We start from the raw sequence: 25,989 nt of genomic DNA on the forward strand, positions 1-25,989 counted from the left end.
TCTGCTTGCAGAACAGCCCGTTCTACAAGCAAGCAGAACGGGCCGTTCTGCTTTCATTCTTATGTTTTTTTTTTGTTTTTTTACTACTTTTTTACGTCGGATTCCGTAATGTCCGACGTAAATTTACGTCGGTTTTAAAGATCCGACGTAAATTTACGTCTCCCGCTTTTACGTCAGTGTTTTTTCTGACGTAAAAAGCTCCAAATGTCCGATGTAAAATGCCTCTTTTTTACTAGTGTAAAATCGATTTCCTAATAACTCACAAACATCATGATAACATATATATCCTTTTAACAATTATCAAAGAAAATGATACATAGAGAATTATACTCATCCAAATGATCTCAAACCTATCACCAAAAGAAAACTAACAGGATAAGCTATCATTCTTATGAAGACTTGAAATTCTAAAATGATCATATACTTAGCTAAAAATTTCAAAAATTATAATAGATATAATCAACGCTAACAGCAAGACCTTTGCTCACTAAAATAGTCATGATGGAAGTTCTAGATCTCCACTATACCTGATTTTGGTATACTTAGAAAGATACCATATAAGACTACAACTTTTATGAAGATCATAAAATCCAATTCTATCAATATAATACTTGTACTGTAGCTAAAACATTCCCTGCATTGATCAGTAAAAGAGCATACCAAAATCTAAGGCCACAAAAAAACCTTAAAACACTTCCAAACCATTATCTAAGCTTCTTCCTACAATCCTAAACCAAAATAACGTACATATTCAGCACAGAGAACTTAGAAACTAAAATAAAATTTTCATACAACCTAACCCATAATAAAAATCAACATGTAAGCATCAAAACTCAAGAAGTCATATAATAAAATTTAAAAGTAGTAGAGGAAATATAAATTAATTCCAGTAAAGGTGACAGTGCCTCCTAGTTAGGAATAATTTATAACTTCCAAATTATGTAATAAAAAAATAACAAAGATGCACACTTTAGACTTTCATCAAGAACATTAAAAACTCCAATTCTCAACATACAACCTCCTTAGATTCAATCGTTGCAACTATAAACTTCATCTACCAAACAAGCACGGTAAACTCATAAATCACGGTCGATTGGATCAACTTGCTCTAATACCACTTAATGTAACTCTCGATTTATATAATAATAATTATATATTTTCTTATATAATATTTTCGCAATTATATCATTAACAATTTTTTTTAATGAAGATAAAGATAAAGAAAAAGAATATTTTGTGAATTTATTACATGACATATCGTTTTAAAATATTTACAATAAGGTATTATTTTACACATTATTTCTTTTTTCCCACTTCTATTACAATATTTACATTGATAGTGGAAAGAAAATTACAATCGAAATAATATGGTTGGCAAATAAAGTTATAACAGATCCATCAAATAGCCTCCATATTCCAATTTCTTCCAAGTAGGACAGCAGTAATAACAACTGCAAAATGATCTGGAATCCCAAGTAGATCCATTGCTATTTTATAATATATATAATTTTAAAAAATAAAGAAAAGAGAGGAGTGAGAACAATATCCAACAAATACAATAATTCAAAAGAATATACAGAATTATTTATAATCAATATTAAACACATATATATATATATATATATATACAGTTCATATATTAGATTTTCATGATACAATAAAATTTGAATTATACTTGCAATGACTGGTCAGGATAAATGAGCATCATCATAATATCAACCAACAAAAGGATATTTCACCTTAACTAACAATAGGATATTTCACCTTCATTCCTTACTCATTTAAATCTCCAAGGTCAAACCTCCATATACAAATAATTCAAACTTTATCTTCTATGGCCATAGAACAATATTTATCTTCATAAATATATATATGAAGAAATAACAATAAGACGAGTCCAAAATATCACAACTATATTATAGTTATAAAATATATTTACAATAAAAATATATTTACGTAAAAAGAATATATTAAGAGTACCAATGATATAAATAAAAAATGAAAATCATTATATGAACACCTTAATAATTATTATGGATAAAAATAATCATAGGTTAAGCAAATAAATGAGGTTAGGGACACCCCACTAAATTAATATACATAAAAAATAACATAAATAAATAAACATAGTAGTATATAAAATTTTAAAGAGATAAAGTTCTCCTCCCCCTTATCTTAGAACATCAGCTTATCTGCGTAAAAACTTCAAGATTATTTTCCTACTCATTTTTTTCTCTCTTTCCCTCTTTCTTTTCTCTCTCTCTCTCTTTCTCTTTCTCTCTCTAAGTTTTCACCTCTGGCTGTTATAATTTTTCACAGCCCCCCTCCCTCCTATTTATAGAAATTCGGAGTGGTCAGAACGGCCCGTTCTTGACCCATTCATCTTATGTAAAATTTAAAACTAGAACGGCCCGTTCTGGGGTAAAAAATTTTCTCACAAAGACAGCCCGTTTCCAACTAAGATATTTAGGTATTTTTTTAAGCTTTGAACGGCCCGTGCCGCTTTGAGAACGGCCAAAAAATAGGTTATTTTCATAATTTGGAACAGCCCGTTCTAGGCCTTAAAAATAATAATAAAATAAATAAATAAATAAATAATATTAATTATTTATTTATAAAACCCATTTAATAATATTTATAAATATAAAATAAATGATAATTAACTATTGTATTAGTAAAAAATTTAGAACGTTACAATATATATTTTAACAAACCTCACATACATTTAATAATTTACATCCATTTATTTTTAAGAAAAAATAAGTTAACAAACTACACTCATATATTTTTTTTTTAAAAGAAAAATATACTTCAAAAATAATATATTGATTTAACTTTCTTTTTACAACATAAAACTCAAAAGACAATAAAAATGCTTAATTTTTAACATATATAATAAATAATATATTTTATTATAATATATATTAAGAAAATAATTAACATAACAAATTTAGTGGGACATTTGCCTCCACTTCAACCAACTTGCATCCGTCCCTGACAGTGAACCATATATATCGTTGACTTCAATACCCGTGAACCATTTAAAGGAGCTAGATGTTTTTTTTTTCTTCTCAAAATGAAATAATAAGAAATAAGAGTAAGCAACAAATAATATTTGTAAAAACTGAACAAACAAACTTTATTACGTTCACAAGTAAACAAATGACAACAAGCAGACATAATTACAAACTATCATTTTTTTTTCCAACTCACACGTTGAGCATTTCATGTAGGATGAATCAATCTACTTTCTCACCCACAATGCTCTCTTATTTATTATACTTGCTAGTTTATAGCATTATGCTAGTAGTTACACATCTTAAAGTTATAACAACATATGTTACTCCTTTATATCTGGAATGACTTATTTTATCGGTGTTGATCAAGTCACATGGGATCTAAAAGTAGTGAAGAGACAATATCTTTCATCAATTCTCCATTTGTGAATCTATCCACGTTATTTTCATACACAAATTCAGACATACGTGCGTAATTAATCATAATATCGAGGACATGCTTTGGGATATCATTTGAATTGAGATACACTTCATCCATAAGTTTCCAATAATCTTCAATGTCCTTGCAGATGAAATTATAAGCCTCTGCTTCTAAAATGCCATATTGCTTCATGCAACATTCCACGGATGATGCAACATGTACTCTTTGTTGTTCAAACTATATATCAATCAAAGTAAATCCAAATGTTCAATTAGGAACAAAATAATTATGAAATATTAATTATGTTTTGATCAATAAATAATTATATGTAGAAGGAGATATATGTCGAATCAAATCCCTAATTTCAATAAAAAAAAATGAACTAGTACCTTATGTGAGGCCATGTCATCAGTGAGTCTAGCAATAAGTGATGCAGCTTTCATAATATTTGGAACACTAGAAATCCAATCGAAAACATCCTTTGTTGCAAACTCTCCAAGGCCAATAAGTGATGTGAAGAATAGAGGACCACAAGAAGTTAAAATTCCGTTAACTTTATATTCATCATATGTTGGAACATAACCCTCATGACACCATTTTGCTTCCACCATGTATGCTTTTGTTATGTTACAAATCTGCAAGTAGCATCAAATATGTTGATAAAATTAACTATATTAATATTATATAAAGAAGTATTCAAGTAAAAAATTATAGAAACTAGGAATCGTACGGCTTGTTTAAAATGTGGCACCACAAATCTTGATTTTCCACTTTGAGCTGTTAGCAACTCCATTTCATCACAAAGTTCTACAACTATATCAAATACTACTTTCATACATTGAGGAAGAGGTTCAAGGAGACTAATATCCCATCTGGAATTAAAATGAAGAAGATTTATTGACATAAACTTTTAAGTGTGAAATAAGGAGCTAAAAATAAATGTTGATTATTTTGAAGTTATTTTTGTATTGAAAGTTATATAATTATAATTTGTAAGCACATCAACCTCTCTAATGCTTTTGTGAAGATTTCAAGTTCTTGAACCGTGCCATAATTATCATAAGTATCATCTAAAAGACCAGTAACACTGATCATTTTTCCCCCAAATAGTCTTCCATTGCTATCTTCAGGCTTGTAGGACAAGGCCAAGCTCCAAATAAAGCACTCAACAGATCTATCTCTAACGTAAGGGACCTTTTTCATAATGTTTGATTTTTGTCACCACCTATGAAAAGAAAATTACACCGTAACAATTTAAATATGCTTCATTCTTTATTATCTTAAAATTTTAGTACAATAATATATTTCAAAATGAATATGTTTTCACTATAGAAAATATTTAAAGGTAAGGACTTACTTGGTGACTGTAACGAGCATAAGGCTAAGGAGGGGAACCATCCCTCAAAAGCCGGCCCAAGAGGTTGGAGAACCTCCCGCCTTATAAAGTCTCCTTGGTGAGGAGACCTTCCCGATGTGGGACTTGTTACATTACCACCCCCTTCGAAAGCCAGCGTCCTCGATGGCTGCACTCCACGGTACTTCACTCATCGGCACTTCACTCGGCCCTTGCCGGTCAGAACCCTCCGATGGTCAGAACCCTCCGTGGGTAGCCCTTCTCGATTTGGCTGGCTCTCAATGAAAGCACCATTGTAACGAGCATAAGGCTAAGGAGGGGAACCATCCCTCAAAAGCCGGCCCAAGAGGTTGGAGAACCTCCCGCCTTATAAAGTCTCCTTGGTGAGGAGACCTTCCCGATGTGGGACTTGTTACAGTGACATTGCCAATTTCTTTTTGATGCATCTTTTGAAGAATATTGAAATCTACTTTTGCAAATGTTAGTAGAGTTTCATTATGAGAAGGATCTTGTTCATAGATAGTCATGTGATACCTTGCCTCAAACCTGAGTAAACTCTTTTGAAGAGGTTTCCTTAAGCAATGATTGATTTGTGTAGCAGCAGATGGACTCAATTGGTTGGCTAAGGATTTCAATTGAGATTTTGAGAAGTCACATGCTTCTTCTAATATATCTTCTCCTGGAATTCTTAAATGTGTAGCTTCATACAAATTACACAACCCTTGAATATTGTTGGCAAGTGTTTCATCGAAGTTTCCTTGCTCATTTTTTAATTTTTGAAATACATCTGCTCAATTAATTAAACATATATATGAAATAATAAGTATATAATAGATTTTGTTTTGATAAATAACTTTATAATATGTAACATTTTTCTTGTATGAATATCATCGACGACAAATTTCTATACTTACTTGATGAAATTTGATATCCTTGTTGTCTAAGCAATCGGAAGAGTAGAGCAAGAAAATGATGATTACCATTTTCACTTATGATAGTGTTATTTTTGACAAAGGTACTATGTATATGTTCCATTTCTTGATTAATTTCTTTTTGAAAATGATAAGATATACCAAACCGATGGACACAATCAATGAAGTTTAATTTTTGCATGATATTTTGATTTGAGGATTGAAACATCATTTTCACCTCCTCTTTTAATATTTGAGCTTTGTGCTTCATATTGTGACTGAGTTCTTGATCCTGCAAATATATAATATGTGGTAATTTTAACAGCATGAAAGTAGCGTCAAGATAAAAATACTCGTACACTAGATGTGTAAATATGAATATATATATATATATATATATATATATATATATATATATATATATATATATATATATATATATATATAATAATGTACCATTGATTCAGAAGCATATTGAAGGAAAGTATTTCCCCATATGCTAGGAGCGAAATTGGCGCAAGGTCGCTTGACATCAGACACTGCAAGTGCTGAAGCTGCAATGGACATCTTTGCTTTATACAAACTGCTCTTTAATTTCTATGGAAAAGAGTGCGTAGCTTATTGATGAAACACCCAAACATCTAGCTACATATTTATACTCTTAAACCAGCTTGCATGTGTGAAATATATCCACTAACTTTATGGTGAAAAAGTTAAGGCAATTTAATGCATTTAAGTCATTAAATTTATAATAAATTAAATTATAATACGTATACATTTAAATGCATTAAATTATTTTAATTTTTTTATTTTAAATTGTGACATTTGCACATTTAAATGCATTAAGTTATTTTAAATTTTTTTTTGCCATAAAATTAGAGGTTCCAAATCCGTACATGTGTTGGTCGTTTTTGACACTAATTTATGATGTCTATTAATTTATTAAGTGAATGATGCAAAACAACATTTATTAGTTAGTTTAAAAATAATGCTCAATTTTCCACTCTGCCGGCTGAAATGACAAAGAAAATTCATGGAAGTGCCTGCATGAGGTGGATTTGGTAATAAAAATAATCATTTCTACCCAATATTATTTAGATATTTCATCTTCTGTATGTGGGAAAAGCATATACCGAGATATAATTAAAAACAAATATTTCCCTAAATACCGATGACATAATTTTTTTTTATAAATGATGATATAAATCTATTGAATTGTTGAGTTAAAAGAATTATAAATGACTGGAAGTAATAAAAGTTACTTATGTGTAATAACATTTTTCAAAAGAATGTTGTAAAATAACTTATGTGACATTTTTTTACTCGATATAAAACTTCGATTTTAAAAATAATTAGAAAGAATAATATTAAAATATAAAATATTATTCTATTTATAATAATATTTTTAAAAAATATATTATAAAATAACTAATTTATTTAATATATAGTAATATTTTAATAAATGTAAGAAAGAAAATGTTACTAAATAATTAAAATGTAATAATTAATGACAAGAGTCATTGATAACTCTTTGTCCACTTTCCTTTTTCTTCTAATCACTGGTCAGTCTTTTGAACGACCCGATCAATCCTCTATTAGCTAACAATTCTTCGCAATTTTACTTTTACTTCCTGTCATTTATAATTCTTTTAACTCAACAACTCAATAGATTTATATCATCATTTATATATATAAAAAAAAATTTATGTCATCGATATTTAGGAAAATATTTGTTTTTAATTAAGATGGGCGGGTAGAAGGACACACTATTCCTAACTAAAGAAAAGAAATTAATAGAGTAAGGTTGAAGAGAAATTTCAATGCTGCTTTATAAGTGCTCAAAAGAACAAGTTCCTTGCTGTTAGAAATTTGAAGTTTAAGATTTTCCATATATCAACAACCCATGATAGTTTCATGGTTCAGTTTTTTTACCCTCTTTAATTTGTTGTGTTCTTTCTTCATTAATATGTGAGTTTTAGTTTTGGTTTCATGATCGCATGTTCTCAGGACTGTGTAGAGAAATTGTGAGGTCTAAGACAATTTTTAAAGATAAAATACAATACAAAGTATTGATTTTTATATTAACTTTTTAGTTTCTTCGGTTACAAAATCATTTATTAATTTTTTTATAGTAATCATTTAATTTTTAAATATCAGAAGCGTGATTTTTATTTAATATTTTATATTACTAAAATTCTATATAGGATAAGAATAAAATAAATAAATAAATAAATCATAAGCATAAATAAATAATTATTACAAATTAGAAAATAAAAGGAAATTTGAAAACTACAAAGTGATTATAATTTACTTTGAAACTTTATAAATAAATTTATTGTCTAAACTACTGGAAAAAATTAAAATAAAAACTGAAAAGTTGTTATAATTTATAAGACTGGCGATTGAAAATTACTCCAAAGTCCAAACATGCAATTTGTTTTTTTCACACATGTAATATATTTTTTTAAAACAATCCATTTTGAGACACAATTAGTGGTCACCTCTTCTAACAGAAATTCAAAGCTTGTTTTCTCATCTTGCAAGAGATTAATCCTTTTTACACTAAACCCAACTTTGGTTGGTAAAAGTATTGGAACATATTTACTATTTATAGAATAAATCTTACACAATGTTTGGTAAGGTGAGACATAAAAGAAAGAAAAGCTATGTTTATAAACTCTTGTTGTTCGTTTCAATTTTTTATAAGAAATAAAGAGGAAAATGAAGGGGGAAAAACTTAATTTTATCTTATGTTAATTTTGGTCTAGTATTGAAAGAATTTGAAAAGGAAAAAAGAGAATTTAAAATATTTTAAGTAAATAAATTTAAAAATAAATAAATTAAGTAGATATCATAAAACATTTTCATCATTTTATTCATTATGTTTTTTATTTATCCTTTTGTTGATGTTTATTTTGTAAGAGAAAAACTACTTATACAAATGATAAATGATGAAATAAAATTAAGTTAACCACTAACCCTAATGGTTAGGTGGGAAAGGGATTGAGATAATTAAAAACATAAAAATTTAGGTTTAGTCTTAATTGCGATCATCTTTGTAATCTTTCCTATATTTATTTAAAAAAAAAATTAAGTATTTTAAAACCCATTAAATAAAAGAGATTAGATAAGCGAATATTAATACAAAGTTAAATGGTTGATAGAAAATAATAATAATAATAATAAGCATTAAAACTAATAAATAATGAGCAATAACATCAAACAGCTCCAATTTTTTTGATATATATATATATATATATATATATATATAATATTGTAATTTGTGTCAAAAGTGCCGGATGCACATCAACACTGTTTTCAAAAATTATTTTTTATTATTTATTTATTTAATAAACACATTTGTTTTTTTTGACAGATTTAACAACGACCCAATTTCTAGTTATATGTTTTAGGCCTAAAAAATATATATTCATAATTTATTTCTTTATGTGTTTAGGCCTAAAACCTAAACACATAAAGAAACTTTGTCATTTTTTTTTATTCTTTTCCTTTTCATATATATATATATATATATTTATTTATTTATTTTTATTTTATTTATTTATTATTATTATTATTATTATTTTGTTTATAGTCTTAGTATTTTGACAATTAATTTTCATTTTTTTGTCACATAATTGTTTTTCATTTTTTTATACCTAAGATGTCACATAATACTTTTATGTTAATTGTAAATTAAAGTCTGTATATTGGCATTTTTTTTGGGTCTTTTCTTTATACAAATATGTGCAGCTGCTTCTAGACGTTTTGGTTGCTGGAAAATATGCTCGCATGTGCCTTGAATGTATTTTTGGTGTTATATTCATTTGCGGCTTGATTGGGAATCTATTCCATAAAAATTCTAAAACTTAAAAAAAAGCCTCTTAAACCTAACTCTCAATTTTTTTTAAAAATAAATTATACTCTTTTGGGCCCTTGAATCTTAGACCCTGAGCGTTCCCTATTGATGCTAGAATTAATTATATCGGACAATTTTGCAACATCTAACTAAGAGTATAACATTTTAAATTTTCTAAAATCATTAAAATAATATTTTATTAATTAAAGAAAATTTTAATTAAATAATAACTATTTACAAAATGGTTTTGTATAAAAATTATTAGAGAACTACATCTAAATATTTTTAATGAAAAGTTAAGTGAGGGTTAAGTTTTTATAAAACAGGTTACTTCATTTTTTATTTTCGTGTTTCTCACTTTTACCTTTTATACATACACTTTAAAGAATTGATAAGAGAACCTAGGTTTGTGGGAGGTTATCTTGGAGATCCATGCCCTTCATCAAGAGTGAGCAATCTCGTTCTAGATGTGGGATGTATGTTAGGTAGTAGGATTAGTTCTCAATCCCTTCTTTGTTGCTTATATTGTATGAATGAGGTTTTTCTAATTAGTTGTATTATGTGTTTTTTGTCTTCTCTATGCTTCCTCGTTTTTTTCTTTGATGTTGTGTATTTGTTTGTCTTTAGTTTTGTAATTGAGCTTGTAATTGTGAATTTTATATTATCCTTGAGTTCTCGTGAGAACCGTAAGGGACTTTAATGGTTATTGTGTGAATAGTTAGTATGAGTATCTAATTGGAATTTAAAATTTGTGCCTTCTTAATGCTTAATATGCCTTTTTGAACATTTTTACCAATTGAATCAAAATTAAGATGATTAAAACATGTAATTCAAAAATTCGCTTGTTATGTAGTTGCATTATTGTTGAACACGATGCTAAGCGTCATGGCCACGCTAAATGTCATTAAATGTCATTATTTGGTGATGGAGCTATAAGAGTCTCCCCTATGATGCTCATGCTGAGTGTGTCCCCACAAGAGAGAAGGGTGCTTTTGAAAGCCTAGCGTTGAGTGCAGAAAGTGGTGTTGAGCACTACTTTTGTAGTTTGTATATTTCCTCCTTTTTGTGTTCAATGACTTCTACCAGTTCGTGTAATCCATATATTGTTCATTGTTAATGTCTAGTGGTGTATGTAAGTATGTTAAAAATATATTGAGAACACTTGATAAAGTGAATGATGTGTTGTCTTGGTATCTTGATGAAACTATTGTGATAATTGAATTGACATACAATTGTGGATGTGTATTTTTATAATGTGATAATACATCGAATCTTGTTTGCAGGGCCGAATATTCAATAAGGCATGCAATTAAGGCTAATAATGCCTAGAGCCTCCAAACTTATAAGGCCTCCAAATTCTTTTAATAGTAATATTTTTTATATAAATTAATATTTAAAAAATTAATAATATTTGAGATAAGGTCCAATATTTTATAAGACATATATCTTACATTTTTTATATCTCTTATTTTTTTATTATTAAAATTACTTAAAAGACCACAACCCATTTATTAGTTTTTATAAATGAAAATTCACTCAACACTCAATAGTCACTACTACTTACTTTTGTCTTTTACAGATGATAGATTTTTAACCTCTTTATTTCCCTTCTAGTCTATCTCTTTCTCATTCTCTCTCCATTCTCATTCAGTCATTCTCAATTCCTTTTTCTCGTCTAATTTAAGAGCTTGATTGGGAGTAATACGACACTACAAAAAATATGCAATTTAGTGACCACCAAAATCAGTCGCTAAATTGCTAAAATTGGTCGCTATTTACCTTAGTGACCGAATTAGCGACGAAATTTAATCAGTCGCTAAAACCCTAGTCGCTAAGCTATTTAGCGACCAAAAATTTTGGTTGCTAATTCGGTCGTAAAATGGTTGTAACACCCTGAATTTTCTTGTTGATTATTATTTATTAATTAAAGGGGTTTTATGGAGGTTTGTATTAATTTAAAAATATTTATGAAAATTTTTATAAATTCTATTTTTTAGGCTGGAACGGGCTGTTCCAAAAGTGGCACGGGCCGTTCCAGATAATGAAAATAAGTTGTTTTGAAGGACCAGAACGGGCCGTTCCAAAAGTGGAACGAGCCGTTCCAAAGAAGAAAAGGACCCATTTTTGTATTTCCAGAACGGGCCGTTCCAAGGTTATGAAATTGCCTAAAGACCTTAGCTGGAAACGGGCCGTTCCAACTATGGTCAATCAGTGTTAACGTGAACTTCAGAACGGGCCGTTCTACTTTTTGAAACGGGCCGTTCTGCTTTTTTGGAATGGGCCGTTCCGATTTTGGAACGGGCCGTTCCAGTTATTAAATTTGCCTATGTTCGAAGGATCCGGAACGGGCCATTCCGAATCCAATACGGGCCGTTCCGGGGACCCCAGGATGCCTATAAATAGGGGCAAGGGGGGTGAAAATTTTATACTGAGTGAGAAGGTGAAATTTTAGAGAGAGAAAAGGGAGAGAGAGAGAGAGAGAAAGAAAGAAAGAAAGAGAGGGAAGGAGAGAGAGAATCCAGAGGAGGAGGCCCTGCTCAAGTTTCAACTCCGCTTATCCAGGTAAGGGGGGAGTGAGAAACCTCGCTCAGGGGTGTGGGGATAATTGTTGGATAGTTTGTTTGTCGGATTGGCCCCCAATCCCTTGCCGTTGTTCTGTCTTATTTTTGTTTGCTCTACTTTATTTCTTGTTGGAAATAATAAATAATTATGTAATCTCAATCCCTTGCTGTTGTTCTGTTTGATTTTCTATTTACTCTACTTTGTTCTTTGTTTAAGGTACCGTTGTTCTGTTTGATTTTCTATTTACTCTACTTTGTTCTTTGTTGAAAGTGCCGTTGTTCTGTTTGATTTTCTAGTTACTCTACTTTGTTCTTTGTTGAAAGTAATAAATGAATATGAAATTAATGTTAATAATAAATGAGTTTTAATATGAACAAGAATGCTCTCTGGATCTCTGTGAATTCCTGTGCGGATCTTATGAGGAGTATTTATGACATGACCATGTGAAATATGGACAAATGACATGAGACCTAAGAATGGACTATTGAGACAAACTATGATTATGAGACTATGACAAATAATGACATGATGTACTAAATGAAATTATGTAATAAGTTAAATGTTGAGTCAATGAGATTATAAATGTATGACATGCATCATATGCATATATTACTCCAGGTGTGCCGCTGAGGCCGCATACCCACGACTAACAAGGTGTACCTTATGGTAACCCACGATGTAACATGCTAATAAGGTGTACCTTATGGTCACCCACGACTAACAAGGTGTATTTTAGGGTCACCCACGATGTAACATGCTAACAAGGTGTACCTCAGGGTCACCAGTGAAAATATGTGAAACTTCCTTATGGCGCCACATGCATGCATTTATGAGTCGAGTCCATGACATCATAGCATGATAAATGAATATATATGTGATATTGATTATTTATGTGTATTGTTTACATGTGACTTATATATGTTGTGTGTGTGCTATCTAACCTTTATTTCTTCACCTAAAACTGAGTGAGATGTTTCTCACTCCCTTGTTGTTCTTGTATATGTTTAAATTATGTTACAGGTGCTCATCATCATGAGGATGTTGGTGATGAGGCTTAAGGGTTCAGTTGGGCATGCTCTAATAGGATGTGACATCGGGCATAGCTAGGCTTAGTTTGGGATATTATTGTTTTAAAAGCCTTTTCTATTCTTTTGGTAATTTTGAACATTTGTGATAAAAGACCAAAATGTACAACTTTGTTATATTATTTGTATTACATGATTTGAAAATTATAAATTAGTTCCTAATTGGGAGGCAGTGCCACCTTTGCCGGAATTAATCTATATTTTTCTTTATATGATTTCTTGTGTTTTGATACTTACGTGTTAACCTTTTTATGATTTATGAATTTCGAGTTACGAATGTGAATCTTCTACCTTGTGATATTTGAGACATTTGTCAACTACGAAAGATTTTATTTACTCAAAAAGAAAAAGAAAAGAAAGAAAATTGTTGTTTACATTTATTGTGTATTGATGTTGGGGTAGAGGGTGTCACATTTAGTGGTATCAGAGCAGGTCGATCTAATCGGCCGTGAGTTATGTACTTATTGTGATTCTGTTGTGTACTTTGACAGTGTTTTGTTTGTTGTATACTTTGATGATGCTTTGTTTTGATAATGATGATGATGATGTTCTCCTTGTGCTGATATTGTAGAGTTTGATATTGTTAAGTTATTTGGTAATTAGAGGAATGATAGTCATGATCACTACAAAAAAAAAAGGATTTTAGCGACCACAAAAATCGGTCGCTAAATTACTTAAATCGGTCGCTATTTACTTTCGCGACCGAATTAGCGACCGATTTCGCAAAGTTGTTTAGCGACCGAAATACTGGTGGTCGCTAATTAGCGACCGAAATTTTCGGTCGCTAATTGGTCACTACAATTATGGTCGCCATAGTATATGGGGACCAAATTAGCGACCGAAAAAAGGGTCGCTAAATCGGTCGCTAAAATGTGTTATTTATTTTTAAATTTTTAAATAATGATTTTCTTTTCCGTCGCTAAGTCGGTCGCTAACAATTTTTAAAATAAAAAATTATTTTTAATTTCGGTCGCTAAATCGGTCGCTAAATTTTATTATTTTAAAAAAAATAATTTTCATTTCGATCACTAAATCGGTCACTAAGTATTTTTTTTTTAATTTTTTTTAAATAATTTCTGATTCAGTCGCTAAATCGATCGCTAGATTTTATTATTTTTAAAAATAATTTTCAATTCAGTTGCTAAATCGGTCGCTAAATTTTATTATAATAAAAAAAAAAAATTCAGTCGCTAAATCGGTCGTTAAACATAATTTTATTTTTGAAAAAAAAATTTGATTTTTTTTTGTTGCTAGGCTTACTTTATTTTTAGACATGATCGCTAATTTTATACCTTAAACACTATATATTTTATTTTTATTTTCATTTTGAACCTGTTTAACAATGAAACAATAACACTCGTACCAAAATAAAAAATAAAACAAGTTCCTTTGCTACAAAAAAAATTGATCCATATTTTACTCCAAACAAAGATAAACGTAAACTAAATTACAAACCATTAAAAGAAATAATCCTCTAGTATGCAAGATGCACTCTTGAATTTAAAAGAAAAATAAAAAGGACAAGTATACAAACCACAATATTTTAACATATAAAAAGATGGTGCTTTACTACATCAAAAACAATATTGATAAGTCTTGGTTTGTCAAGTTACAAAGTAGACCAACACAAGCCAGCAGCTCAAATTGTTGTCTCCTCTAATGCCATAATTCTTCTAATATAGACCCAGCAAAACGCAAAAACATATATACAAAGTAGTGTAGTTAAGAAGACAAACATGAAGAAGAACCGGTAGTTACGCTGCATAACAATCATGCAAGCAATTAGGATATACATACATATTCAAGAATGACACGTAGCAAATGATAACTGAAAAGTAATCAGAACAAAAGAAATAATGAAAATGAAGAATTCATCAAGAATGAACAAAAATTCAAGCTGCAAACTGAAAAGAAGACTAAGCCCCCTATATTAAGGAATCAACTTTATAGCTAGATTATATGATGCATTACCAACTATAATAACTTAAAAGCAAAATATAACACTTAAAACTAAAAAAAGTTGGACTGAATTTATTTATGTAAATCAAGAACTGCATTATTTGTAAAGTCGGCATTTGGTCCACTATTATTGCTTAATTAAAGCATTAAATTTACCCCTCTTCTGACCAACCTGGTAAATTTTGTTTGAGGGAACAAGACCAACATGAACACAAAGGGGGTGAGGAAATACGGCAAGGGGAGGAGGAAATACGGCAACTGGAGAAGTAATGAGCCTTTTGTGAGCCCCTATATGATACATTATAATAGTTGTTAGAATATTAGGAATTTAGGATTCTTATTCTTTTAGGAGACTTATTATTTAGTAGTCTTATTTAGCTGGGCTAGTAATAAAATTCACAACAGTACTGTTTGGCCTATAATATTATTATTATAATTAATTTTAAATTTTATTTTGCAAGAATTTAATTATAGTAAGAAATTAATACTGCTTTTTTACAAATTATTGAAATTTAAAATTGTAGTAAGAAATTTCAATTCTAAGCCAAAAGTAAAATAAACAAGATATTTGAAATTAGAAAACCCAATTCAAACAGTAAGCTTTATTACTTGCTCAATTTCATGCCCCAATTAATGAAGAGATTTTTAAATTCTTTTACAAAAAATGCTTTCCCATTTTCTGACCAGCCAATTGATTAATCAACACATGATATTTGAAAGTTGACAAGTTGAATCAGGAAAAAAAAAACTACCTCTTAGTTGTTTGCTTAATGGAAATACACTCTTACTATTATGCTTATATGATATGATACCACTAAATACCAGAAAAAAGCATGTTACAAAATCTTGAACCAACCAAGAAAAATGCAGGAAATGTTGATCTAGAAATGAAGATTAGAGAGAACTATCCATTTCTTGTTCATTCAAACCAAGAAGTATTTTTTAAATGCACAGAGTAGGTACCTCCAAAATATTTAATCTGAATATAATAATGAACATATGACAGATTATTAAGCCATAATAAACATGGGTTGCAACCACACACAAAAATTGCAGTAAAAAGGAAATATAAGATTAATGCCTAGTCCAAATTGAATGACTCAATACCAACTATTGTCTCAGCATTATTAATTATTTCTACATATTGTCATTGTGAAAATGGAATTGAGTTAATGGTCAAGCTTACTCACTGCATATTTACATGCTCGGCAAAGAGATTCCATTGTTCTCATGTCCCAAGCACGACTGGCACCAAGATCAGTATAAACATGTTTTAGATAAACATGCTTCAAAAAATAAAAGAAATGATAGACGTCACATAAGCAATTAAAGACTACTTACATATCAAAAATAGTCTTAAAATTTTCTGGCAGTCTGAAATCAGAACAAAATCATATTGAATAATGATTGATGTATCAGATAATAAAAACTTTAAAAATTGCCAACTTGCCTCCTCAGGCAAGAGCCCTTTAGGCCTGAGGCACTTCTATTTAAAAGAATGAGGACAGTGATGATTGAATTCTCGACCACATGGTCATAGGGACTCTGATGTTATGTCAAGAATCAACTATCACCAAAAGGCTTAAATTGATGGTTGAAGGCTTACAAAAGGCTTTATATCAAACAAGAATCATATAAAATCTAAAGTTAAAATTAATAATTTGATCCATCAAATATTCTGTCTCAGTTAACAGGCCACAACAAAAATAATGGAAATAAATTATTTCCATTATGAATCAAATAAACACACCATAGACAAGAGTAGTATGAAATGAAACATTCAAACAAAAGTGGCATGATGGAGTGCTCACCCATCAATTGCAGCCACAAGAAGCCAACCAAACATCCCAACAATACCATTTCCATGCCCTTTCACTTTCCGCGCAGCTGCAATGGCCACAGCCTTGTTCTTGAAAACTTGATAGAAATAATAGTAAATGCCCTGATAACATTTAAAATAAGCATTTAGATAACAACCCCACAGAAAAGCACATCACGTATCACATTTTAGACATGTTTTGATAAACTTTTCATACACTTATATACCAGGGGAAAATAAAAAGATGAAATGAATAAAAATTTTCTCATTAAGTTATAATACAACTTATACATAAACTAATTTATAGAAATTCTCTCTACTTTGTTCTTTGTTGAAGGTGCCGTTGTTCTGTTTGATTTTCTATTTACTCTACTTTGTTCTTTGTTGAAGGTGTCGTTGTTCTGTTGATTTTCTATTTACTCTACTTTGTTCTTTGTTGAAAGTAATAAATGAATATGAAATTAATGTTAATAATAAATGAGTTTTAATATGAACAAGAATGCTCTCTGGATCTCTGTGAATTCCTGTGCGGATCTTATGAGTATTTATGACATGACCATGTGAAATATGGACAAATGACATGAGACCTAAGAATGGACTATTGAGACAAACTATGATTATGAGACTATGACAAATAAAGACATGATGTACTAAATGAAATTATGTAATAAGTTAAATGTTGAGTCAATGAGATTATAAATGTATGACATGCATCATATGCATATATTACTCCAGGTGTGCCGCTGAGGCCGCATACCCACGACTAACAAGGTGTACCTTATGGTCACCCACGATGTAACATGCTAATAAGGTGTACCTTATGGTCACCCACGACTAACAAGGTGTATTTTAGGGTCACCCACGATGTAACATGCTAACAAGGTGTACCTTAGGGTCACCAATGATGATATGTGAAACTTCCTTATGGCGCCACATGCATGCATTTATGAGTCGAGTCCATGAAATCATAGCATGATAAATGAATATATATGTGATATTGATTATTTATGTGTATTGTTTACATGTGACTTATATATGTTGTGTGTGTGCTATCTAACCTTTATTTCTTCACCTAAAACTGAGTGAGATGTTTCTCACTCCCTTGTTGTTCTTGTATATGTTTAAATTATGTTGCAGGTGCTCATCATCATGAGGATGTTGGTGATGAGGCTTAAGGGTTCAGTTGGGCATGCTCTGATAGGATGTGACATCGGGCATAGCTAGGCTTAGTTTGGGATATTATTGTTTTAAAAGCCTTTTCTATTCTTTTGGTAATTTTGAACATTTGCGATAAAAGACCAAAATGTACAACTTTGTTATATTATTTGTATTACATGATTTGAAAATTATAAATTAGTTCCTAACTAGGAGGCACTGCCACCTTTGCTGGAATTAATCTATATTTTTCTTTATATGATTTCTTGTGTTTTGATACTTACGTGTTGACCTTTTTATGATTTATGAATTTCGAGTTACGAATGTGAATCTTCTACCTTGTGATATTTGAGACATTTGTCAACTACGAAAGATTTTATTTACTCAAAAAGAAAAAGAAAAGAAAGAAAATTGTTGTTTACATTTATTGTGTATTGATGTTGGGGTAGAGGGTGTCTCAATGGTTGCAATGATTTTCGTCGCTAAAGTGTATGGGACTAAATTAGTGACAGAATAAATCGGTCGCTAAATATTTATTTTTTATTTTATTAAATTTTATAGACGTCGCAAATTTGGTCGCTACGAGCCACTCATATTTGGCCTCTTAAGGATTTTATTTCACAATACTTAACTTATTAGCATGTTTTGTCACTCATCCCTATATTACTCCAAGTCAAACATGCTTAACTGTGAAATTCTTATGAGATAAGCTACCGAAAAGCAGATACATGTTGTTAGTATAAGTAGTACAAATTAATTCATTTAAGTCATCCTCAACTATACAATCTCATACTTATATTATCTTTGGATCCTTATCATTTTGGTGTATCTGGACTGTTATAAATATATAATAATATATATAATAATTATATTACTAATAATAATAATTATATTATATTTAGTTAATCTTTATTTATATATATACTTACTTTTATAATTAACAATCTACTTATTTTTGTTTAAAATTAATTTTATGATACAATTTAAATTATTTATTATAAATTTAAAAGTTTAAGTAATAATTTATATATTTTAAAATGAGAAGGGTTATAATAACACTGGTATAACTTTTACTAAGTATTAAACCACTCAATAACTTTATATTAAGGGGGGTGTATTGGATTAGGATTTTAAAGGACTTTTTTAGTTATAAAAAATCCTGCGGATTTTAAAAGACTTTGCAGGATTTTCATGACTTTTAAGATTTTGCAGTATTTTACAAGACTTAAAATCAGGATTTTAATGGATTTTGCAAGACTTTTAAATCAGGATTTTAATGGATTTTGTGAATTTTGTAGAATTTTCGTGGATTTTTTACATTTGATAAGATTTCAAAAAAAAATTATTTAACAATATTTATAAATAAATTATTTTAACAAATATTTTAACAATATTTTATTTTTTAAAAAATAAGTTAATGAAGGCATAAATCCTAAACCTAAAAAATTAGATACTGCAATATCTTATGTTAATTTTCTTTTTTTAAAATATAAAAAAGTCCTAATTTCACAATATAAAAATAAAAAGAAAAATTCATAGTAAAAAAATAAAATAATTGTTGAGTCATAAAAGGAGAGGGATAAGAGTATCAAACTTAAGAGAAGGAGAGAGATCGTAGTTTTTATGCTGAGAGGGTTCTTCCCCAACTAAGATCCATTTTCATCTCATTCTACTCACAGAAACCCTAACAAATTCATCTTATATATATATATATATATATTGTACTATCCGTATCGTCCTATTGAGCTCGAGCTCGGGATCACAGCGCAAGACAACCTCGGATACGCGCTAGGCGACCTCGGCCAAGACGACGTGCATTACTTATACGAGACTCATACTCCCACAAACCCTAACTTTAGTATCGGAGTCTCTTTTGCAGGTACCACCACCATCTTGGAGCATCAAGCGTACCAGTGAAGGAAGCTCACCGACCTTACCCAGCAGATCATCCCTACCTCGGATCCCCGGTAAGAACATTTGGCGCCCACCGTGGGGCCGATCAAGACAGCTCTTATCGGCCACTCTTATGGTTTTCACCAGAAGCCATAGCAGACGCGCAACCGACGACCTAGATCACGCAGCTAGCATGGATAACCAATCAGCATTGAGGAGACTGATCGAGCAGGTTGAGTAGATGCGGCAGCAACACGCTGCCGATCTACAAAGCATGCGTGCCAAGCACGAAACTGACCTAGCCGCAATGCGTACCGCTATTGAGGCTGACCTTGCGGCGCTACGTGCCGAGAACGAGCGTAGTTGCGCTCAACTCCCTCGGCGTCCCTCTGATCAACCCCCTCAACAGAGTAACCTGCATGAGGAGGAAGGGCACTCGGTTTCTCAACCGCCAACAGCGACTAGGGCACCGACTCCCAGGCCTGCCATGCATCGATCTCACATACCGACGAACAGGTCGGCACATGACGTCAGCAACGCTCTTGCCCACGTCACGGGAAATCAGGCGACCTTCCACCGTCATCCTTTTGTGGATGGTATCTTAGAGACGCCCCTCCCCTTTGGTTGGAAACCTCTCCACCCCGATCGCTACGATGGCACGACAGACCCAGACGAACACATCGATCTATACACCACACAGGTAAACCTCTATACTAATGAGGATGTTATACTGTGTAGGGTCTTTCCGACCTCGCTCAAAGGGGCCGCGCTCAACTGGTACACCCAGCTACCTGCCGAGTCAATTGACAGCTTTGGCACCCTGGTCAGATGGTTCACAACACAGTATGTGACAAGCTGACCTCATCACATAATGTCAGCTGCCCTGGCCAGTCTCAGACAGAGCGACGACGAACCACTCCGGACATTCATGGAACAATTCGCTGCCATCTCGATAAAGATCCCAAATCTGAATCCCAAAATCGCCCTACACGCCATGCTCATGGCACTCAAGCCTGGATCGTTTGTCGACAGTCTATGTCGTGAAGCTCCTCGCGATATAGACGAGCTTCGTGCCCGTGCTGCTGGGTACATCCAAATGGAAGAACATTCTGCCTTCCGGGACCAGGTTCGCGGAAAATCACAAGCGAAGCCCGACAATGGCCACAAGGACAAGATGAAGGTTGCCAATGATAGCTAGTTCAAGAAAATTGCTAGGACAAGCAAGGGGGGAGATACGACTTCTACACTCCCCTGAATACACCCCGAGTTCACATCCTGGAGGAGGCTAGTAATAGCAATCTGCTCACCCTACCACCACCAGGTCACACTCCCGACAGTGCAGACAAGTCCAAACACTGTCGATACCACCGAAACCACGGTCACACCACTGAAGAGTGTCGCACACTCCGAGACCATATCGAAGAACTCATCCAGGCAGGTCACCTCGGCCAATATGTCCAACGACAGCAGGGTCACAGAGGAGGCTACGGTGGATGAGCGCGAGGCAGAGGTCGTGGTTCGGGAGCTCGCACGGACCAACCCTCTAGCTCTCAGCAAAACACCGGTGGCACATTACAGGCTGAGGTAAGCCAAGAGACAGGGTCAGCCCCTTTGCGAGGTGTCATTAACACAATTGCAGGTGGCTTCGTAGGGGGAGGCTCTAGCAGCTCGGCGCGGAAATGACATTTGCCCAGCATCAACAACGTCCACTCCGCTACCTCGGCCTCGCATCAAAGCTCGCCTCTAATCACCTTCACTGACGACGAATACGTTGGCGTCAGCCCCAACCAGGATGATCCGATGGTCATCGCCGTGGAGGTCGCCAACTGGGAGGTCCACAAGACGTTGATTGACCAAGGAAGCTCGGCTGACGTCCTCTATTGGCCGACGTTCCTCAGGTTAGATATCCCTCACTCCCTTATCCAGTCTCACACACAGCTGCTAGTTGGATTTGCAGGAGAACGAGTTCACACTCGAGGGTACGTGGATCTGCTGAAGACCTTCGGAACCTCTCCGGATACAAGGAGGATTATGGTCCGATACCTCCTCGTGGAAGCCAACACCTCCTATAATATAATCATTGGGAGACTGACGTTAAATCAACTCGGAGCAGTGGTCTCCACCCCGCACCTCACCATGAAATTTCTCGGGATTGACGACAACATTATCTCTATCAAGGCAAATCAGAAGACAACCCGGCAGTGCTACGCCGAAAGCCTCAAGGTCTCCTCATCCGACGAGCGTTGCCGGAGTAATCCCCCCATAGTGGCTCACATCGCCCACATGGATATCGCCGACCTCGACCCGAGGTCTGACTCCCATGATGAACGACCAAGTCCCATCAACGATCTCGATGACCTCCAGATCGGGAGTCTCCCTAGGCAGTGCATGAAAATCAGCAGGCAGTTGAACCCGGAATTGTGGCAACAGCTTGAAGCTGAGATCCTCAAGAACTCTGACCTCTTTGCATGGTCCAGTGCCGACATGCCAGGTATAGACGCCGACTTCATCTGTCACAGGTTGGCAATTAACAAGGAGGCGAAACCAGTGGCCTAGAGGAAGAGGAAAGTCGGCAGCGAGAGGCGGGAGGCCATCATCACCGAGACGCAGAACTTACTGAATGCCAGCTTCATTCGTGAGGTCAAATACACCACATGGCTAGCAAATGTGGTTCTGGTAAAGAAGAGCTCGGGGAAGTGGCGCATGTGCATTGACTACAACGACCTAAACAAAGCATGTCCCAAGCACTCGTACCCTTTTTCGAGCATTGACAGGCTGGTTGACGGAGCATCCGGGCACGCCCTTCTCAATTTTCTTGACGCTTACTCCGGGTACAACCAGATCATGATGTACCCACTAGACGAGGTGCATACGTCGTTCATCACCGACCGCGCCAATTATTGTTACAGGGTGATGCCCTTCAGCCTCAAAAATGCAGGAGCCACCTACCAGCGATTGATGGACAAGGTTTTCCACTAGCAGATCGGACGAAACATGGAGGTCTACGTCGATGACATGGTAGTCAAAACCACCTCAACTGAAGCTCATGCTGCCGACCTCGCCGAGGTGTTCGGCCAGATCCGGAGACACAACATGCGTCTCAACCCAGAGAAATGCGTCTTCGGTGTCCAAGGAGGTAAGTTCCTGGCTTTCATGATCACTAGCAGGGGGATAGAGGCCAACCCAGAAAAGTGCAAAGCCATTATTCAGATGCAGAGTCCCCAGACCGTGAAAGATGTCCAGCGTCTGGCAGGAAGGTTGGTCTCCCTTTCTCATTTTATCCCCAGGTTGGCAGACAAGGCAGGGCCCATCTTCAGCCTGCTGCGCAAGCCAAAAAACTTCAAATGGACGGACCAATGCGAGGAGGTTTTCAAAAGCTTCAAAACCTTCCTCACCACTCAGCCAATCCTTCAGAAGCCCGATCACAAAGCCAACCTCCTCCTCTACCTGGCGGTGGCAGAAGGCACAATCAGCGCGGTTATAGTGCAAGAGCACCAAAAAACACAAACGTCGATCTATTTTATCAGCCGAGTCCTCCAAGACACGGAGAAAAGGTATCAGACCATCGAAAAGCTCGCACTGGCACTTGTCACGGCAGCCAGGCGTCTCCAACCTTACTTCCAAAATCACCAAGTGGTCGTCAAGACCGACTACCCAATCAAGCAGATTCTGAGAAAGCCGGAGCTCGCCAGGCGGATGATAGCCTGGTCGGTAGAATTGTCTGAGTTCGGCATCCAGTATGAAAGTCGCGGCGCCCTGAAAGCTCAATGCCTGGCTGACTTCGTAGCCGAACTCATGTCTACCTCAGTCGAAGCACCACAGGGATGGACTTTGCACGTTGACGGGTCCTCCAACTCTAAGGGTGGTGGTGCAGGCATCATCTTGGAAGGACCGAACCAAGTCACTTTGGAGCAATCTCTCAAGTTCAGCTTCAAGGTGACCAATAACCAGGCAGAGTATGAGGCGCTTCTTGCAAGGCTAAGGTTGGCTCATGACCTCGGGGCTCGGAAAGTGAGTTGCAACAGCGACTCGAAACTCATGGTAGAGTAGCTCAGCGGAACGTATCAAGCCAAGGACGTTCTCCTACAGCGGTATTTCCACGTGGCATCACAACAAATCTCGTCCTTCGACGATTTCACTATACAACATGTACCGCGAGAACAAAATACCAAAGTCGACCTCCTATCCAAGCTCACCAGCACCAAACGCCCTGGACAACATCAGACCATTATCCAGGAGACCTTGCATTCACCCAGCCTAGACGACAAGGTCGTCAACACCAGCAACAACGAAGACCAAGGATGGATGACAGGCATCTGGAGCTACTTGAAGGCAGGAGTTTTTCCCGTAGATAGGGACAAAGCTCGGAAGATGAGGATGAGGTCGGCCAAGTTCGTGATTGTCGACGACGAACTGTTCAAGCGTGGCATCTCCACCCCACTGCTCAAGTGCTTGACTGCACCTCAGGCAGCCTATGTCATCGAGGAGATCCACCGAGGCATATGTGGCATGCATTCTGGGGCACGCTCAATGGCGACTAGAGTACTCCGAGTAGGATACTACTGGCCCACTTTGAAATCGGATTGCTAGGACTACGTACAAAGGTGCAAAGAATGCCAGCAGTTCCGTAACTCACATCAGCAACCACCCGAAACTCTTCACCAGATGATATCGTCATGGCCCTTTTCCTAGTGGGGAATGGACATCCTCGGGCCATTCCCCCCGCGAAAGGTCAACTCAAGTTCCTCCTAGTGGCGATCGACTACTTCACCAAGTGGATCGAGGCATGCCCACTTGCCAAAATCACCACCGAAAATGTACAGAGATTCACCTGGAGGAATATTGTTTGCAGATTCGGAATCCCTCACACCCTCGTTACCGACAACGGCAAGCAGTTCATCGCACAAGGCTTCGAGGACTTCCTCCGTGAGCTCGGCATCAAGCATCTCCCAACCTCGGTGGAACACCCCCAGACCAATGGCCAGGTCGAAGCCGCCAACAAGGTCATCCTCTGAGAACTTAAAAAGCGACTGGGGAACGCTAAAGGACAATGGGTCGACGAGCTTCCCAGCATCCTCTGGGCGTATCATTGCACCCCCAATCAACAACGCAAGAAACGCCTTACAGGCTGACTTACGGAGCTGACACAATGATTTCAGTGGAAATCAGAGAGACATCTCACTGACGCCAAGTCTTCAACAGCGAGCAGAACGCTCAAGAGTTAGCAGCTAACTTCGACCTAGTTGACGAGCTTAGAGGCGAAGCTCAAATCCACGAAGAAGCCTGCAAGCTCCGAGCTTCCCGAAGATACAATACGCGAGTGCGACCTCGCTCTTTCCGAGTTGGCGACTTGGTGCGACGATTATTAGGCGAAGCACGGAAAGACACGTCAGATGGAAAACTCAGACCCACCTGGGGTGGCCCATTCCCAGTTGTAGAGAACTTGGAGAACGGAGCATACCGGTTAGAAGAACTCAGCGGAAAGCCCATACCGCGAACTTGGAATGCCATGCATCTCAAGTTTTACTTCAGCTAACTTTGTAAGAATGAGCTGTGCACTCTTTTCCCGCCTCAGTTTTTTATCCCAAAAAAAGAAAAATGGGTTTTGGTTGAGAGGGTTTTTAACGAGGCACATATACACCATTAATAAAATAACTCATTCTTTTCATTCATATTATCCCAGCTTTACATTATTTTACCATAAAATGTCTTACGCTAAGCCAAGGTCGAGTTCGAACCTTGACACAACATATTTTACTTTACGCCAAGGTCGAATTCGAACCTTGGTACGACTTATCTCGCTATTAGTCAAGGTCGAGTTTGAACCTCCATACGATTCATTCTACTTCAACCCAAGGTTGAGTTCGAACCTAGGTATGATCAACTCAAGGTCGAATTCGAACCTCGGCATAACCAACCTAAGGTCGAGTTCGAACCTTGACATAATAAACTCG

The 25,989-nt window shown here is 34.8% G+C and overlaps 1 protein-coding gene and 1 long non-coding RNA gene across 2 annotated transcripts; both read right to left on the reverse strand.

Moving 5' to 3' along the window:
* Positions 1-3,114: 3,114 nt before the first annotated feature.
* On the reverse strand, positions 3,115-6,371 carry LOC109791107 (sesquiterpene synthase). The gene is made up of 6 exons (XM_083065822.1): positions 6,160-6,371; positions 5,707-5,995; positions 5,327-5,579; positions 4,169-4,310; positions 3,828-4,073; positions 3,115-3,675 (listed from the first exon to the last, which is right to left on the reverse strand). Exons 1-6 carry the CDS (start codon positions 6,268-6,270, stop codon positions 3,388-3,390), a joined length of 1,329 nt encoding a protein of 442 aa, XP_082921948.1. The 5' UTR covers positions 6,271-6,371; the 3' UTR covers positions 3,115-3,387.
* Positions 6,372-14,666: 8,295 nt separating this feature from the next.
* LOC145952891 (uncharacterized) lies at positions 14,667-17,291 on the reverse strand. Its single transcript, XR_014430392.1, has 3 exons — positions 16,980-17,291; positions 16,359-16,413; positions 14,667-14,968 (listed from the first exon to the last, which is right to left on the reverse strand). It is a non-coding gene; the product is annotated as an uncharacterized LOC145952891 (long non-coding RNA).
* Between the last annotated feature and the right edge of the window lie 8,698 nt (positions 17,292-25,989).

This window comes from Cajanus cajan, chromosome 10 (genome assembly GCF_000230855.2).
Source record: "Cajanus cajan strain Asha chromosome 10, NIPB_CcT2T_4, whole genome shotgun sequence".
Lineage (NCBI taxonomy): Eukaryota > Viridiplantae > Streptophyta > Magnoliopsida > Fabales > Fabaceae > Cajanus > Cajanus cajan.

Bases quoted from the DNA above. Each gene is read 5' to 3' on its own strand.
- LOC109791107 (XM_083065822.1), bottom strand. From the start codon at position 6,270: ATGTCCATTGCAGCTTCAGCACTTGCAGTGTCTGATGTCAAGCGACCT. The intron at 5,996-6,159 runs GTACATTATTAT...ATATATTTGCAG, and splicing joins AATATGCTTCTGAATCAATG to GATCAAGAACTCAGTCACAA. The intron at 3,676-3,827 runs GTACTAGTTCAT...ATTGATATATAG, and splicing joins ATGACATGGCCTCACATAAG to TTTGAACAACAAAGAGTACA.